The sequence below is a fragment of the Bidens hawaiensis genome, unplaced genomic scaffold (genome assembly GCF_021521415.1).
Source record: "Bidens hawaiensis isolate Kalapana, Puna unplaced genomic scaffold, B.hawaiensis_p1.1 tig00000636_1, whole genome shotgun sequence".
In the NCBI taxonomy this organism is placed as follows: Eukaryota; Viridiplantae; Streptophyta; class Magnoliopsida; order Asterales; family Asteraceae; genus Bidens; species Bidens hawaiensis.
This window is the reverse complement of record NW_027491038.1, coordinates 830,942-850,422: the sequence shown is the minus strand read 5'-3', so window position 1 is coordinate 850,422 and position 19,481 is coordinate 830,942. Positions and strand designations below refer to the sequence as shown.

General features: G+C 35.9%; 1 protein-coding gene and 1 long non-coding RNA gene across 2 annotated transcripts; one reads left to right on the top strand and one right to left on the bottom strand.

The window, feature by feature from the left end:
- Positions 1 to 1,298: 1,298 nt before the first annotated feature.
- Positions 1,299 to 2,096, bottom strand: LOC143529082 (uncharacterized). Its single transcript, XR_013134590.1, has 3 exons — positions 2,042 to 2,096; positions 1,479 to 1,630; positions 1,299 to 1,427 (listed from the first exon to the last, which is right to left on the bottom strand). It is a non-coding gene; the product is annotated as an uncharacterized LOC143529082 (long non-coding RNA).
- A 14,343-nt stretch (positions 2,097 to 16,439) lies between these two features.
- LOC143637364 (zinc finger BED domain-containing protein RICESLEEPER 2-like) lies at positions 16,440 to 17,568 on the top strand. The gene is made up of 3 exons (XM_077104770.1): positions 16,440 to 16,926; positions 17,298 to 17,395; positions 17,563 to 17,568. The coding sequence occupies exons 1-3, from the start codon at positions 16,440 to 16,442 to the stop codon at positions 17,566 to 17,568; spliced, it is 591 nt and encodes a 196-aa protein (XP_076960885.1).
- Positions 17,569 to 19,481: the final 1,913 nt, after the last annotated feature.

Here is a 19,481-nt window from a genome sequence, read left to right as displayed (position 1 = left end):
GATATATTCCGGTGTATTATGTTATACTGATGACGTGAGTATCATCATGATTTTAATTGTTAAGTGGAAGGAAGGTCTTGTTTTGAATCCAAACTGCTTTAGGGTTTGACATGGCTCTTCGACGGTGGTTCACCACATACTGAAACAGTTTGCATGATGTTGTGGCATATAAAGGTCAACTTGGGCTGTCATACAAACTAAAGTCATTTCTATAGGTGATCTTATTCGTGTCTTCGATTATTGGCTTTGTAAATTGTCGTCACCCCCGCCGCATCGCGCGGGTTTCCGACTAGTATATATATATATATATATATATATATATATATATATATATATATATAGGGTAAGGATCTTAAGAGAACCCTTTGCAAATTGAGAACCATTTTGGACCACTAAAAACACTTTTGAAAAAAATATTTAAAAAAACATAAAACAAAAAATAACAAAAATTTTAAAAAAGTAAAAAAACCAAAATTCTTATATTTCATTCCGGTTTCATTAAAAAAAAAGACACGTCGTATTATACACATATGTATAATTTTATTTAATCTTTATTTACGTAATATACACATATGTAAGTGTCATATATCTTAAATTATACACGTGTATATAAAAAATCATGTAAATGTACATATATGTATATATTATACATATGTGTATATAATTTGGCTAAACCGAGTTTTTTTTTATGAAACCGGGACGTTAAAATAAGAATTTTGGTTTTTTTTACTTTTTTCATTTTTGTGTTTTTTTTTTATTTTATGATTTTTTTATTTTGGGTTTTTTTTGGTCTAAAATGGTTCTCATGGTTCTCAATTTCAAAAAAGTTATCTCATGATCCTGATCATATATATATATATATAAATCATGACTTACTAATTAGCAGTTAGCAACTAGAATCAAAACCCTAAAACATATGAATCGAAAATTAATTTTGCCCAAATTTAGAAAATCCTAAATAAAAATAGTTACCTTCGAAATTGACGGTCTGCAGAGAAGATGAACAACAATGGTGCGATTAAGGTTAAATGATAATCATTAAGGTTGTTCACTCTTTTTAATTCTTTGCAAAAAGTGATTTTCATATTTTTATTATTTTAATGATAAAAGATAGAATACACTTCAAGTCTTCATCATATATATTAAAGTACGTGGATTTTTCCAACCTTGGATTTTAAAATAAAACGGTTGCGGGGGTAGTGAACCATAGTCGAATACAAAAACCAAACGCGAATGACATTTAATCGAACAAATGCGTGCACTAAGAAAAAAAATATCTAAAACCTTTATTCCAAGGCCATCAACCAATATAGAACCAAAAAGCCTAATTTTTAGCCCACAAACCATAAACATATTTGGTTTCGATATCATTAAAAAGTTCAAAGGAAGAGAATCTTAATAACAAACACTTGAAAAGCATAAAGATACTCGAAACACAAATGAAAAGAACAAATATATAACACAAAAGAACCTAAAACCAAAAATCAACAACTCCATATACAAAAGACTCCATAACCAAAAAAAAAAAAAAAAAATGAATGAGCAAACACAAAGGAGACAACCACAACATTAGCTTCACAAAATAACCATAGCCTTCTTCGGCACACCCACCCCCCTCTCCTTTGCAGCCCTAGACGTGAAAATATGTGTAAAAATAAACAAAATATCAAAACATTCAAAATTAAAAGCTAACTAATTGCAACAAACAACATTCAAAAACCAATTAATTAATTACAAAATAAGAAAGTTAATGCCACAAACTTGGATTTTTAGTAGGGATGTTCATTGTTCACAGTTAGTTTGAAGCCGCCCAATCCGGTCATTAGATTGGCTTAACGTTTAGCGTTTTTAACTTTTGGTCGTTGATTTAAAAAATTTCAAACCGTAACGAACTGTTTGGTTCTTGGTTTGACCTAAAAGCCGCGAAAACTAGAACATGAACACCATTAGTTATTAGGTTATTCAACTTTTAAAAGCTACCAAACAGTTGCTACATACGCCAATAAACTACAGTAAAAAATCACTTTAAAATAGAAAATACCTTTTGTTTAGGAGAATCTATAACACCAACCACCAATCAACTGTAATGTATCACCTAATCGAATCAAACGAAAGTTTTTGTAATAGTTAAAAGAGATTCAACAAAGGACATGCAAAGTAAAGTTGTCTAATTTAAGAACCAACTATTTCTATTTCTAATTACTGAGAATTTGTTTCTAAATAGATTATATGTAAAGTGTCTAACATAACAGTTACAGTTACTTAAATGAAGTTACTTAAATGAAGGACCTGGAAAGTAAAAACATTTGTATGCAATCCCCAAAAGCATGAAAGATAGCAAACATCTGATAAAACAAAATCGACGTTAATTTGAAAAGCACGTAAACAATAATTCATGCGGTCACACACTCACGCCTAAAAATCAATTTGGAGAATTCTAAAACCTTAGATTAATCCTAATTTGCAAATGTGTTACGGGTTTAAGGAAATTCACTTAGAAAGACGGATATTGGCCGGTAACTAACAATACATAAAGATTGTCACAAGTCATACAACATTAACAAAACAACAATCAAAACACCTAATAAGACACCAACCTAAAAACGACATAATATGTATAACATACCAAGAAACCACAACAGGCCTGGCTCCGAGAACGGTCAAAAAATTTTAGGTCGAATGCGAAATTTTCTTTGGACCTTGGTAAAAAGGGGTATCTTGTTGGGTAACAATTTAATTTTTAAATGAACCTTAATTTTTTGGGTCTTATGATTTGGTTGTGTGAAAAACAATTTTTTTTATAAAAAATATGGTTAAAATGTCTCAAGTGAGATTAGAACCTAAAACCTTTTGTTTAAAAGTCATACCCCTTTACCACTAAACCAAGTTAGTGGTTGTGTATTTAAGTTTAAACATTATATATACATATTGTTTTTCATAAATATATATATATATATATATATATATATACATAAATCCGGGTGTAAGGCCTCAATCCCGGTGTCCTGCTTTAGCGTCGGATTTACTCATAAACACAATCTTACAAATCAGAGTTAATTAAAAACTTTACGCGGAATATAAACCTTTTATTAAATATCACATATTACTGTACGAACATGTCTTAACAACATTTTTGACTTTCAAAATAAACGTCAATAATGTAAAAACGTCTTGAGTCGTCGGATGTTAGTCTCTTATTCGTCTGCCATGTGCCCCGCTCAAGCTGGCTGCCTCATTCTACTCACCTGCGTGCATACTAAAAGTCAGCTACGCTGAGTGAGTTCTAGTTAATCAAGCAACTTACATACAACCATTACATACAATTATATACGTCTCCGAAGACACATAGTCCACTATCTATACAGCTTACCTTACCGCTTAACCACTTAACTGCCCCTTACGTTTTAGCCACTTGTTTACGGAAGCACATAGAGGCTTTCCCTCACACGCACTCACGTTATGCCACTTAATAACGAAGGCACGTATAGGGTTACCTTACCACGCACTCACGTTATGCCACTTTAATAACGAAGGCACGTATAGGCTTACCCTACCACGCACTCACGTTATACCACTTTAATAACAAAGGCACGTATAGGCTTACCCTACCACGCACTCACGTTATGCCACTTTAATGACGAAGGCACGTACAGGCTTACCCTACCACGCACTCACGTTATGCCACTTTAATAACGAAGGCACGTACAGGCTTACCCTACCACGCACTCACGTTATGCCACTTTAATGACGAATGCACGTATAGGCTTACCCTACCACGTACTATCGTCATGCAACTAACACCCTTAATAGACCCCTTACCACTTCTATCACACTTTCATCTACTTGTCTACAACACACTTCCTATCAGTTTAACATTTACATAATAAGCACGTCACACCATAACATTCACACACTTATAATCACTTAGAGATCATTTCCTTTGCCGACACGTGCAATATCCGAAGATCGTTCACGTACCGACAAGCTTTCTTTCATAACGTTCATACATCATCCTTACATTACATTCAATATTCATATTTTTATTTATAACCTGACAGTACGTGCAATATCCGAATATCGTTCACGTACCGACAAGCAATCATTCGTATCTATCACATATATCATACATGGCATACACTTACCACTTAAGGTAAATGTATTAACTGTCACATCGAGTATGCACACAGCCCCGAAAACATAACAAGGAAATGGGGCTAGAAACTCACCTGGGTCCTGTTTCTTTCTCCGTTTATCGTAATTCCCTTCTCTAATTGCGCCCTACTAACTGTATATAGGGTACGCTCATTATTATTCATTCTATTTGCATTCCAATTGGAAATGACTAAGTCTGGTATGATCGGTTGGCCTTGTTTAGATTTCATTTACTTATTATATTTTTCTTAGAAACCCTAATGTAAGGTTTTTAATTATTTTATTATCAGTTTCTCTTTCATAAAATATTTTATTATTATCATAATACTCGATTATTTAAATATTCTTTTAATATTCTTTTCTTTATCGAGTTCACGTCCCGCCTCATAGACTGTCACGTGTTTATAAGAAAAAGCTTGTTTAAGCGATTTTTCGGTTCGTTGTAGCACTTAACAACTCGTTTAAGCGATTTTTCAGTTTGTTTTAACACTAACAGCTCGTTTAAACGATTTTTCAGCTCGTTTCAGCACCTAACAACTCCTTTAAGCGATTTTTCAGCTATTTTTAGCACCTAACAGCTCGTTTAAGCGATTTTTAGCTCGTTTCAGCACCTAACAAGCTCGTTTAAGAAATTTTCAGCTCGTTTTAGCACCTAACAGCTCGTTTAAGCAATTCTCAGTTCGTTTCAGCACCTAACAGCTCGTTTAAGCAATTTTTAAGCTCGTTTAAGCACCTAACAGCTCGTTTAAGCGATTTTTCAGCTTGTTTCAGCACCTAACAGCTCGTTTAAGCAATTTTTCAGGTCATTTCAGCACCTAACAGCTCGTTTAAGCGTTTTTCAGTTCGTTTCAGCACCTAACACGTTACAGCTCGTTTTAATAGCACCTAACATGTTACAGCTCGTTTAACAGCAAAAGCTTGTTTAAGCGATTTTTTCGGTTCGTTTTAGCACTTAACAGCTCGTTTAAGCGATTTTTCAGCTTGTTTCAACACCAAACAGCTCGTTTAAACGATTTTTCAGCTCGTTTCAGCACCTAACAGCTCCTTTAAGCGATTTTTCAGCTATTTTTAGCACCTAATAGCTCGTTTAAGCGATTTTTTAGCTCGTTTCAACACCTAACAGCTCGTTTAAGCGATTTTTTAACACGTTTCAGCACCTAACAAGCTCGTTTAAGAGATTTTATGCTCGTTTCAACACCTAACAGCTCGTTTAAGCGATTTTCAGTTCGTTTCAGCACCTAACAGCTCGTTTAAGCAATTTTTCAGCTCGTTTAAGCACCTAACAGCTCGTTTAAGCGATTTTTCAGCTTGTTTCAACACCTAACAGCGCGTTTAAGCAATTCAGGTCATTTCAGCACCTAACAACTCGTTTAAGCGATTTTTCAGTTTGTTTCAGCAACTAACACGTTAGAGCTTGTTTTAACAGCACCTAACACGTTACAGCTCGTTTTAACAGCAAAAGCTTGTTTAAGCGACTTTTTCGGTTCGTTTTAGCACTTAACAGCTCGCTTAAGCGATTTTTCAGCTTATTTCAACACCTAACAGCTCGTTTAAACGATTTTTCCGCTCATTTCAGCATCTAACAGCTCCTTTAAGCCATTTTTCAGCAATTTTCAACATCTAACAGCTCGTTTAAGCGATTTTTTAGCTTGTTTCAGCACCTAACAGCTCGTTTAAGCAATTTTTAGCTCGCTTCAGCACCTAACAGCTCGTTTAAGAGATTTCAACTCGTTTCAGCACCTAACAGCTCGTTTAAACGATTTTCAGCTCGTTTCAGCACCTATCAGCTCGTTTAAGCGACTTTCAGTTCGTTTCAGCACCTAACAGCTCGTTTAAGCGATTTTTCAGCTCGTTTCAGCACCAAACAGCTCGTTTAAGCGATTTTTCTGCTTGTTTCAGCACGTAACAGCTCGTTTAAGCGACTTTTCAGCTCGTTTCAGCACCTAACAGCTCGTTTAAGCGATTTTTCAGGTCATTTTAGCACCTAACAGCTCGTTTAAGCGAGTTTTCAGTTCGTTTCAGCACTTAACAGCTCGTTTAAGCAATTTTTCAGGTCATTTCAGCACCTAACAGCTCGTTTAAGCGGTTTTTCAGTTCGTTTCAGCACCTAACACGTTACAGCTCGTTTTAACAGCACCTAACACGTTACAACTTGTTTTAACAGCAAAAGTTTGTTTAAGCGATTTTTTTGGTTCGTTTTAGCACTTAACAGCTCGTTTAAGCGATTTTTCTGCTTGTTTCAACACCTAACAATTCGTTTAAGCGATTTTTCAGCTCGTTTCAACACCTAACAGCTCCTTTAAGCGATTTTTCAACTCGTTTCAGCACCTAACAGCTCCTTTAAGCGATTTTTCAGCAATTTTCAGCATCTAACAGCTCGTTAAAGCGACTTTTTAGCTCGTTTCACACCTAACAGCTCGTTTAAACGATTTTTAGCTCGCTTCAGCACCTAACAGCTCGTTTAAGAGATTTCAGCTCGTTTCATCACCTAACAGCTCGTTTAAACGATTTTCAGCTCGTTTCACCACCTAACAGCTCGTTTAAGCGATTTTCAGTTCGTTTCAGCACATAACAGCTCGTTTAAGCGATTTTCAGCTCGTTTCAGCACCTAGCAGCTCGTTTAAGAAATTTTTCTGTTTGTTTCAGCACCTAACAGCTCGTTTAAGCGATTTTTCAGCTTGTTTCAGCACCTAACAGATCGTTTAAGCAATTTTTCAGGTCATTTCAGCACCTAACAGCTCGTTTAAGCGATTTTTTAGTTCGTTTCAGCACCTAACACGTTACAGCTCGTTTTAACAGCACCTAACACGTTACAGCTCGTTTAACAGCAAAAGCTTGTTTATGCGATTTTTTCGGTTTGTTTTAGCACTTAACAGTTCGTTTAAGCGATTTTTCAGCTTGTTTCAACACCTAACAGCTCGTTTAAACGATTTTTCAGCTCGTTTCAGCACCTAACAGCTCTTTTAAGCGATTTTTCAGCTATTTTTAGCACCTAACAGCTCGTTTAAGCGATTTTTTTAGCTCGTTTAAACACCTAACAGCTCGTTTAAGCGATTTTTTAGCTCGTTTCAGCACCTAACAGGCTCGTTTAAGAGATTTTCAGCTCGTTTCAACACCTAACAGCTCGTTTAAACGATTTTCAGTTCGTTTCAGCACCTAACAGCTCGTTTAAGCAATTTTTCAGCTCGTTTAAGCACCTAACAGCTCGTTTAAGCGATTTTTCAGCTTGTTTTAACACCTAACAGCGCGTTTAAGCAATTTTTCAGGTCATTTCAGCACCTAACAGCTCGTTTAAGCGATTTTTCAGTTCGTTTCAGCAACTAACACGTTATAGCTCGTTTTAACAGCACCTAACACGTTACAGCTCGTTTTAACAGCAACAGCTTGTTTAAGCGATTTTTTCGGTTCGTTTTAGCATTTAACAGCTCGTTTAAGCGATTTTTCAGCTTGTTTCAACACCTAACAGCTCGCTTAAACGATTTTTCAGCTCGTTTCGGCATCTAACAGCTCCTTTAAGCGATTTTTCAGCAATTTTCAACATCTAACAGCTCGTCTAAGCGATTTTTTAGCTCGTTTCAGCACCTAACAGCTCGTTTAAGCGATTTTTTTGCTCGATTCAGCACCTAATAGCTCGTTTAAGCGATTTTTCAGCTCGTTTCAGCTCTTAACAGCTCGTTTAAGCGATTTTTCTGCTGGTTTCAGCACGTAACAGCTCGTTTAAGTGACTTTTCAGCTCGTTTAAGCACCTAACAGCTCGTTTAAGCGATTTTTCAGCTCGTTTCAGCACCTAACAGCTCGTTTAAGCGATTTTTCTGCTGGTTTCAGCACGTAACAGCTCGTTTAAGTGACTTTTCAGCTCGTTTCATCACCTAACAGCCCGTTTAAGCGATTTTTCAGGTCGTTTCAGCATCTAACAGCTCGTTTAAGCGAGTTTTCAGTTCGTTTCACACTTAACAGCTCGTTTAAGCAATTTTTCAGGTCATTTCAGCACCTAACAGCTCGTTTAAGCGGTTTTTCAGTTCGTTTCAGCACCTAACACGTTACAGCTCGTTTTAACAGCACCTAACACGTTACAACTTGTTTTAACAGCAAAAGCTTGTTTAAGCGATTTTTTTGGTTCGTTTTAGCACTTAACAGCTCGTTTAAGCGATTTTTCAGCTTGTTTCAACACCTAACAGCTCGTTTAAGCGATTTTTCAGCTCGTTTCAACACCTAATAGCTTCTTTAAGCGATTTTTCAACTCGTTTCAGCACCTAACAGCTCCTTTAAGCGCATCTAACAGCTCGTTAAAGCGACTTTTTAGCTCGTTTCACACCTAACAGCTCGTTTAAGCGATTTTTAGCTCGCTTCAGCACCTAACAGCTCGTTTAAGAGATTTCAGCTCGTTTCATCACCTAACAGCTCGTTTAAACGATTTTCAGCTCGTTTCACCACCTAACAGCTCGTTTAAGCGATTTTCAGTTCGTTTCAGCACCTAACAGCTCGTTTAAGAAATTTTTCTATTTGTTTCAGCACCTAACAGCTCGTTTAAGCGATTTTTCAGCTTGTTTCAGCACATAACAGCTCGTTTAAGCAATTTTTCATGTCATTTCAGCACCTAACAGCTTGTTTAAGCGATTTTTCAGTTCGTTTCAGCACCTAGGGGTGTTCATCGGTTTAGGTTATTCCGTTTGGATTAGTTTTCGTTGTAATGCGATGATATCGTTATATTTTCTTTAGTAGAAGTTAGAAATAAAAATGAAGTTGTGATTGCAACATTGGAATGAATTACTCATGTAAGTCATGTGTGTTCTTCAGAATGTGAGAATATTGAGGCGGTTTTGATGATTGTTGTGAATTTAATTTCAAAATAAAGGTTGTCCTCACAATGTTTTTAAAGATTAGTAAGCATGTATTCATGATACTTGATTGTTGTCAGTGTGTTAACAACAATACACTAAAGAAAGTTTCATACTTGACCTTCTGCTAACATTATTAACCTCATTTCATGTTGCCAATTTACAGTTCAAGAACATGTAAATGTTTCATGCATGAAAGCTTTTGTGGCTAGGATTGTAGCATGGTTTCTGGATAATTACTTTTTGGGTTAGTTATTTTTTTTTATTTTTTTTCCCTTTTTGATGATTTTGGCCATTTTCTTTTTAAACTGACTCGTTTTGATCCAAACCTATTTTGATCAAATCAATATTTTTTTTGGCACGGATTGGATTGCCAAGATCCTTTTTGTAGTAAAACTCAAATTGTTGTGTAATTGTATTAATGTTATTATAGTGTGGTAGATTTTTAAATAAAATGATTTCAGATGTATTATTTACTTAATATACGTTGTGGGCGAATAATGATTTGTTTTGTCTTCAGGTCAGAATTGAGACCTTAAGTGGATATGGTTTGTATTGAAGAAAGGATCTTGAATCCATGGGTTATGTTTGCCAAATAATATAACTTCCTTCCACTTGTTGCTCGTGGATCTATCAAGTATTACTCAGTTTTCCTCCTATTAACTTTAAATTATTATTGTAACACATGAAAGTTAACAGCTTAAATGGAATGCTATTTTTTAACACTTCAGTATATATTTGTTGATTACATAATTCAACCTGTGTATGTTGCTGATATCGCTTTGTCAGTTGGTTTTTCTTATTTTATTCACTTATTTTGGTTAAAAGGAGCGCACCCGGCCTTGTCAGATATCGAGCACGGGAAAAGTGTATGTTCTTGGTGGGTTAGAAATCTATAAAGTGCATCAATTGGTGAATCAAGTTATGTTAAGCAATGGAGTTGGGTTAGGGTTAGTATGCAACCCAAATGATAATGTGATGATTAAAAATTCAAAAGTGTATACATGTAAGTGGTCGTGACACACCACACACATCCGGTTGATTAAATTTCATATGATTTAAGTTGGTAAAAAATGATTTAGTGATACAAAGGCTGCAATCTATGAATGTTTAATATTGGTTTCGGTATAAGGTGTTAATATGGTTATGGAAGATATAGAGTGATCATTATTTATGAATAAGATTTTAGATATATTTTCGAAAAAATCGCATGCCGAAAGAGAAACTTATTATGGTTAGCATTCCCAGCCAAACGATAATGAAATGAATGTTTCACGAAAACATAGACTTAAGGGACAGTTTTCAATTTTCCAGGTACTTATGAATGTTTTTGTTTAAATCATATTTAGTTGATTGAAATCCAAGGTTTCATGAAAACTTAGCCTTACAACAAAAGTAGATATGAAATGGTTATATCGATCATTCTTTTATGTCATCATAAAAATCAACAATTTCAATAACCAGGGTCTATTCATTCATGTTTTTACTGGTAGTTTTTTATTTCTTACTCACAATTTATATTTTTTGTTGAAATTTATGTTTTCAACATGTATTACTGAATGCTTTGACAACAAAACCTCTAATTTGTGCCTTTTTATGTATTAATATGTATTTGAATTGTCACTTACACTTTCTTATAGATGTTAAGCAACAAGCATGCTAATAAATACATGTATACACCAAGAATTATTAATTTAAAATGTGCCTAAAATATTATTAGTAGTAGATACATCGATGAATTTGGGCATAGAAAAAGAATCAATCATATTTTGACTTGATATAAATTTGGCTTTTCAATATTAATTTGATGAGGATACATTGCATAGCGTATTGCTATGTGATAATCCCAAACACTTCTAAATTGTTTTCGGATGTTATAGATGACATTAATAGCATGTTTTCAATTGAACGACAACTTTTTTCCTTCACGTTATCAAATACTTTTTATTTATACATTCTAACTTTTAATTATGTATTATTCTATTTTGTTATTTGATCATGTTCTTTTTTCAATATATGTTAAACATAACTGAAGGTGTTAAGTTAAAACCTTTTGTACCCAGCCCCGTGTAATACACGGGTTATAACCTAGTTTAGATATAAAGAAAAGATAAAGGAGTGTTTGGGTGTGCTTTTTTAATTTGATTGTGTGATTTTGACTACTTGGAATAAAAAAAATGTGGTATGAAAATGCAAATTTAAGCGCCCTCTTAAAAGTTTAGAAACGGGAACCGTGTGTCTGTCTGAAGGAAAACGGTGTTGGCTGCACCATAGTGGCTTTGTGATGAATCATCTGGTGACGAATCCTTAAATCCGACTTGTGTACGTGGCGGATTCAGGATTTTTTTCTGGGTGGTGCATTATTTTTAGATGCTTCAAATTCATAGAGTCGGTTGTAAAAAAAATTCGGGTTGGTTCGACGATTCGGGTCGGGTAATGTTCATCACATAATAAAAATACGATACAATAATAAAAAAAATGCATCAATATTAGAAATAAAAAAACACATACGTTTTCAGATGCCTAAAACGGATTAAGAATTTAGGCCTTAAAAAAATAATAACAAACTTCTCTTTTACCCCAGCTTAGGACGACCAACAATAACTAATAAACAAAATTAAAATTATTAACTTTTTAAAAGTTTTTTTGAATAACCAGATTCAGTTTTCATTCTACAATGAATATTTATTATCAACTAATGTTTATTAATTAATAATGTTTACCTAGTTTTTTATTAACACGAATTTGTCAAAATAAGAAATTAAGCTAATGGAGGTTTTCTCACTATTGATAGGTCTCAAAGATCAAAACTATTAGAAGTCTAGAAACAAAAATAATCAGAATAAACCAAAAAATTAATGAATAAGAAATTGAACCTGATGCTTGTTTAGTAGATCAAATGATAAAAATTACATTAACAACGTTTAGTTTCGCCCTATTATAATTTTAGTGACCGTCTCTTGTAAGAAAAGGATAGCGGCTGCGGGTTATTGTTTGAAACTCTAAAAACATTAATACCTCCCATAAACTGTATTAAAAAAATACAAAAAATTAATAGTACTACTACGAGTTTCAAACATGGAACATCTTTGTTATTAACCACTTTCTTTGCCACTCCATCAGTTTTCATATTTGGTTAGGAGGTGTAGTCTAATTTTAATAAGGGGTATACTCCATATTTTATATATAACATTACACTATAATTTTGAAACTCGGAGGTTCCTGTGCACCCCCACCACTCAACGTAAATCCGCCCGTGCTTGTGTAAGCAAACCTTGTGAGCTATGACCTATGTAGTCCTGTAATTACAGCTGACAATGTTAACAAAATGTCAAAATGAATTATTTGACTGATATCATCAAAAATTCCTTGAAGGATAATTACTATTTATACATTTAAAAAATACTTGAAATGTATGTCAAATCAAGCAATACCATATTAATGGGAAACGATTCACAAGGACAAGTTAAAAAGAAAACTGACATTCAAGGGTATTTTAGACATTTGATGACCGGTCAAACTGAGACACAAATCATAAGTACTCCCTCCGTCTCATTAAAAGTGTCCACATTTCCTTTTTATTTATCTCATTAGAAATGTCTACTTTCAAAATTTATTAGTCAATTTTCAAGTTTACCCTTAAACACACACAACTAACATTAATAAACAATATTGATGGACCCACTTTCCAGGGATATTATTGTCATTTGGTAAACAAAGAAAACAATAATTTAATTTACCTTATACTTTGTGTTTTTCAAACTAGGACACTTTGACTGGGACGGAGGGAGTACAAGTTAAAAAGAAAACTGACATTCAAGGGTATTTTAGTCATTTGATGACCGGTCAAAATGAGACACAAAATTGTTTTTAGATAAAATGGCAAAAGACGTCCTTTATGTTTGCACGGTTTTTCAATGGAAGTCCTTTGGCAAACTTAATAACATAAAACATCCTTTACGTTTCAAAACGCTATCACATTATGTCCTTTGGCACTAACCCAGTTAACTTTTCTTGTTAAATCTGGTCATGTGCATCCCACATGAGGGTCTTTTGTAAATTTATAAATATATTTAATAATCAAACAAAAAAACATCTTCTTCTCAAAACAAAACCTATGCATTTCTTTTTCTCTAATGCCACCACCAACCCAACAACCAACAATACCAGTTGCCGACAACCGCCGCACCTCTGGACTACCGTCGCCGTCGCACCACCGCACCTATGGACCTCCACCGCCGCACCTCTGGACCACCACCGTCGCATCTCAAGACCACCATTGTCGCACCTCTGGACCACCACCGCCGCACTGCCGCTAGCATACGGTTCCACCTTTTGCCATTTTGCCATTATCCCACTACTCCTCTTCCTCATCCACACCACCATCATCCGAGTGGAGATCCGCCAGAGCCACCTACTACGCGGTAGCCGACCCACGACAACGCCGGCGGCTCGTGCAGGATTATATAAAGAGTGGAAAGCCGGGCACGACCCCGTGCTTCTAGGGGAATAAATGTTTCTGAATCAGAGAATTGTACGAAGTCAGCGCGTATCATGCTGAAGATTCTAAGGTGACCACGGTTCCGTGCTTCAAGAAGCATGGCCCATGCTTTTTGTCATTGAATTTTTTCTTTTACTTTTCAGCCAAACGCGAGAGCCGAAATTTTTAGAATGATGTTTAGTATGTTAATTAAGAGTTTGATCATCCTAAAAATTACTTTTCATTAAAATCAAAGGTCCTAAAACAAATATGGGATAAGCTCGGTTTTTCTAGAAACATGAAAATATTCGGGTTAAGCCCGAAATTCCTAACACAATATGCCTAGTGCACTTGTTTACACATGAAAACATAAAACTAAGGTTCCTAGATTTCCCCGAAAGGTTCTCCTCTTCCGAATGGCCCTGGTGGTGGAAAGTACGTGAAGCCGAGAACTTGGAACTGGAGTTGCTCGTTAATGTCCCGAAGTTCCATTTTCATGTTTTCCACTGATTCGGTGAGTTGAACGAGATGCATCTCAGCTAGGAGATTCATTTCGGTGAGTTCCTTGACGAGTTCTTGAAGTTTCAAAAGAAGCTCGGTTTTGGACACATTGCGGGCATCGTTTCTCGGTTGTCGAGGAACGAGAATTGCTTCACTCATTTCAGTAGGCATGTCGAATTTTCAAAGAGGAGTGTTTTGGTTTTGGTTGGTGCAAGGAATGCATTGGAAAGAGATGCCTTTTTATAGCCAACCTGATTCCAGGCACGGCCCCGAGCTTTTAGAAGCACGGTCCCGTGGTTTTGCTCTGACAATTCTGTTACGAACCATCTGACTGAAATTTTTGCAGCGAAGATTCCGACCCGCATATTGTGGCACGGTACCGTGCTTTCTTAGGCACGCCCCGTGTTTCAAAATTTTTTTTAGTTAACTATTTACAAGGCCTAGTTTATGAAGGTCTTGGCTGGACCATGTTTCCTTATATGTCTACTTGGTTGGTCATATGATAATTACCTCCGAAATTTCTTCAATTGGTCCATCGATATATGGTTTTAATCGATGTCCATTGACTTTGAACTTGTGACCATTAGAATTTGAAATCTCGACTGTCCCATAGTCGGAGACTGATTCAACTATGTATGGACCTATCGTGATTTCAATTTTCCTGGGAAAAGACGCAAACGTGCGTTGTATAGCAGTGCCCGATCACCAACTTGAAAATTTTTGTTTCCTTTCAGATGGGCATCGTGTAGACGTTTAGTCTTTTCTTTGTAAGACCAGGAATTTTCATAGGCCAATATTCTTAGTTCTTCGAGTTCGTGAATTTGATATTCCCGGTTTACGCCGGCGGACATTAGATCGACGTTCACTGCTTTGAGGGCCAGTAGTAGGGCTGGCAAGTTATACACGAGACATGAATACATGACACGTACCTACACGACTTTAACAGGTAACATGCAAGACCTTAACAGGTTTCGTGTACTAAATAGGTAGACACGAAATTACCTGTTAACTTTCGTGTCTAAACAGGTATAATACATGTTTACCTGTTTGATACCTGTTAGTACTTGGTTATTTTTAAAATTAAATAAATATATATATAATATATATAGTTATAACTCATATTAAAATATCCCTAACCCTAATTCTTCCTTACAAGTTACAGCCGTCACACACACATTCTTTATCCCCAACCCTCTCAATCCGGCCATCACCAAAATCCGTCTCCGGCCGTCCCTCTCACGCCGTCCATAACCCGTCGTCTCCATACTCTCTCCGGCCTTCACCCGTCGCGTCCATCCGTCCATACTCTCTCCATCCATACTAGCCGTCTATACGTGATACGTCACAGACTGTATTGTGGGTCATTTGAACGCTGGTGAGCTGAAAGTTGTTTTATTGTTTACAAGTCAAACTTTACTTCTTTTGATACTTTGACCAAAAAGCCAATATTATTTATGTATGTTTTTTGTTCCGTTCATTAGTTTTGAACTTTTGATTATAAAATCCATCTTTAGGGCTGTTTTAGTTTAATTATTTCACTTATTTGGTTTTGAACTATTGATTGCTCACATTTGTTAGTATTTACTATTTAGGTAATTATGAGTAACCCACAAAATAAGGTGGAAAAGGCGAAGGATAAGAAAGCCAAAACAACGGTATGTTTGTTGATTCAACTATACTTATTTTGGTTCAAGTTTGGTTTTATTTTTGTGTAACTTTATGTATTTTTTTCTTTAACCATTCTAGACGGAGATTGATTCTATCCAAATTGATTTAGAAGATGACTTCTCGATGGATATGGATGTGGATGATGAGGTTCACTTGGTGGATGAAGAAGATATAAACGATAGCAAATCAAGGTCAAAGAGAAAACAAAAAGAAATAAAAGAGAGATCTCATATGTGGCGTTACTTCATTAAACACGCTAAGCAAAAAATAGCAAAAAGACTCCAACCGAATGCAAGAATTGTCATCATATAATGATATATGATAGTGGCCAAGGTACGGGTAATCGTACGAAACACATAAAAAGCTGCTATGGTTCTAGTTATAAAGATGTTGGTTAAATGCTTCAAAATAGTGACATGAAGTTAAAGTCGTCTTCTTTTTCTAACAATACGTTTCGTGAGATGATTATAGATGCTATTGTGATGCATGAATTACCTTTGTCATTTGTTGAGTATAAGGCTTTTAGAGATTTGTTTGAGTATTTGCAACCTGATGTGAATATTCCCTCTAGATATACCGTTAAATCTGATTTAGTGCAAAAGTTTAAGAGAGAAAAAGAAAAGATGAAAGTTATTCTTATGGAATCACCTGGGAGATTATGCTTAACTGGAGATTTATGGACTTCTATTACTACTGATAGGTATTTAGCAATTACAGTTCATTATATTGATAAACACTAGGTTTTGCAAAAGAGAGTTTTATGGTTTTCTTTCACGCCACCACATCATACTGATGTTGCCATGTGTGAAAAAGTGTTTTCTATTCTAGTAGAGTGGGGTATAGAAAAAAAAATATTTGGTGTGACATTGGATAATGCATCTTCTAATGATGCTTTCATTAGGCTTCTAAGAGAACAGTTGAATACAAAAGCACCACTTGTTTCTAAGGTTGATTTGTTTCACTTGAGATATTGTGCTCATATTTTGAACTTGATTGTGCAAGATGGGTTAAAGGAAATTGATGATTTTGTTTACAAAGTAAGAGAGAGTATCAAGTATGTGAAAGGTTCACAACAAAGGAAGGAAAAATTTTTGGAATGTGTTGAGTTGTGTTCAATTAAAAAACAAAAGGGGTTAAGGCAAGATGTTGTTACAAGGTGGAATTCCACATATTTAATGCTTGATGGTGCTCTTTATTATCGACGTGCATTTAGCCATTTAGAATTGAGTGATTTTAATTATAAGGAATGTCCAGTTGCATCAGAGTGGGATAGGATTCAAAAGATATGTTCGTTTCTTGAAGTATTTTATGATGTGACAAATGTTTTTTCGGGTACCAAATATCCGACTGCAAACTTGTACTATCCACATGTTTTTTTGGAAAGCCAATGAGTTTAGATATTCCATACTAGCGAGGATGGCATGAGACTTTTTGACTATTCCAATATCTACTGTGGCATCGGAGTCGACATTTAGTGCAAGTGGAAGAGTGATTACCAAACATCGAAGTTCACTTAGTAAAGCTACCGTTGAGGATCTAATATGCATAAAAGATTGGTTACATGGAGAATTTTGTAATGTCTATCTTTGATTAATTTTTATAAGTTTTATACATGATATTATATTAATTTTATGTATATGTTTGTTTTTACTTTGTAGGTTCTAACAAAGTTAGTGTGGAAGAGCTCACTGAAGATATAATGTCGCTTGACATTAGTTGTGAATCAAATGCTTCAAACTCGGTAAACAATCCTAAGGTACCAACTCTAAATGCTTCAAGTAGTGTTGCTCGCTAAAAACAATGAACAATCCTAAGATACCTCACTCTAAAACTTTCTAATAATGTTACTTGATAAAACTATATGAATATGTCCAATTGTCCATGATTAATATGACTAATTGACTATACTTATTTTGTGTATAGGTTTGATTGCTTGGAATTGAAGATTTGAGAAGAAAGACCAATTAGAACTTGGAAGCTTGGAACTTGATATTGTTTTCAATATATTTTTTGGTTAGAATTCTATGTGTTTTTGTCTTAAACTTGTTAAGGAGCATGGATTTATGTTTTATTTTAAGACTTTTATGAACTTTCGTCGACTTTTGTTTTGCTAAAAGGTTGTCAAATATGCGTTTCTAAACAGCTATTATCGTGTACTATCGTGTATTATCGTGTATACCAGGTATTAACAGGTTCGTGTTCGTGTTTGGGTTACAGGTACACGATAAGTTTTCGTGTCGTGTACAAGTATACCCATTTCGTGTTCGTGTCTTATCGTGTACGGGTATACACGATATGCCATCCCTAAAAACGACACATGATAAATTCCCACAATAATTTCTTGACGCTCGCTGCAGTGATGGAGGCGACCGGCTTGGCTTCTATCCACTTAGTGAAATAATCGATAGCCACAATCAAAAATTTGGCGCGTCCTGAGGCTTCTGGGAATGGACCTATGATATCAATAGCTCACTTTTGGAACGACCAAGCAGATGTTAGCGGTACTAACTCGTTTTTGGACTCAAGGTATTGGGGGCATGACGTTGGCATGAATCACATTTCCTTGTTTCTTGCACTGCGTCTATGTGCATCCCCGGCCAATAATACCCAGCGTTCATGAGTTTGGCCACGACCATCCTTGGACCCGCGTGAAGGCTAAAAATTCCTTCGTGAACTTCTCGTATCAGATAATACGCATCTTCGGCATCCACACATCTCAGGAGTGGGCCGAGGAAGGATCTTCGATACAAAATACCATCCTGCACCTGGTAATTCAAAGCTTTATATCTAATATTTCGGGCCGCAGCCTTTTCTTCTGGGAGTGCTCCCGATGACAAGTATGCTACAATTGGTGTCATCCAAGATTCGACACCGGTTTGTATCACTAAAACCTGGTTTGCAGAACAGATGGTCGATCAAGGACTTCTACGCAAATGTCCTTTGTAAAGTGCTCAAAATTTGTTGAATCCAATTTGCTAAGAGCATCCGTCAATTTATTTTCACTTCGCTTGATGTGGATGAACTTGCAGGATAAAAATTGAAGGATCAAGTCCTTTGCTTGTAATAAATATGAGGCCATCATATCATTCTTTGCTTCGTACGTCCTGTTGATTTGTCCCACAATCAACATAGAATCCACCCGCGCTTCCAAGTGTTTCACCCCAAGTTTCTTAGCTATCCGCATACCTGCTAATAAAGCTTCATACTATGCCTCGTTGTTGGTACTTTTGAAGTCCAACTTTATGGCGTAAGTAAATTCGTGACCCTCGAGGTTCACCAACATAAGGCCTGCGTCTGATCCTTCGTTACTTGAAGCCGCATATGTAAACAATGACCAAACCTGGTCTCACTCAGGAGGAATTGGGATTTGATGTTCAACCAAGCACTCTTCCTCCTTGTTCTGTGGGACTTCCGTAACAAAGTCTACTAACACTTGGCTTTGATCGCGGGTCTAGGCCTATATTCAATCGCATGTTCTCCCAACTCTATGGCCCACTTTGCTCATCGTCCAGACAATTCTGGCTTGCTCAACACATTTTTCAGTTTATACCCTGTTAACACATTGATGGGATGACCTTGGAAATATCTGCGGAGACGCCTGGCAGCATAGACCAGTGCCAAAACCAGCTTTTCAAGCATTGAATATCTGGTTTCTGGTCCTGTCAACGTTCTACTGACGTAATAAATAGGCGTTTGAACATTTTTTCTATCAGTAGGACGGCCCCAATGGCCATATCCGATGCTAATAAGTACAACGTCAAAGGCTCTCCCGCATGCGGTGCTGTCAAGGTAGGCAATTCCATCTAACATTTTTAACCTCTAGAAATGCTTGTTCAGCTTCT

Excerpts from the sequence above, each read along its gene's own strand:
- LOC143637364 (XM_077104770.1), top strand. The coding sequence starts at position 16,440 with ATGTGTGAAAAAGTGTTTTCTATTCTAGTAGAGTGGGGTATAGAAAAA. Across the intron at positions 16,927-17,297 it reads GGATAGGATTCAAAAGATAT|GTTCTAACAAAGTTAGTGTG; the intron begins GTTCGTTTCTTG and ends TTTACTTTGTAG.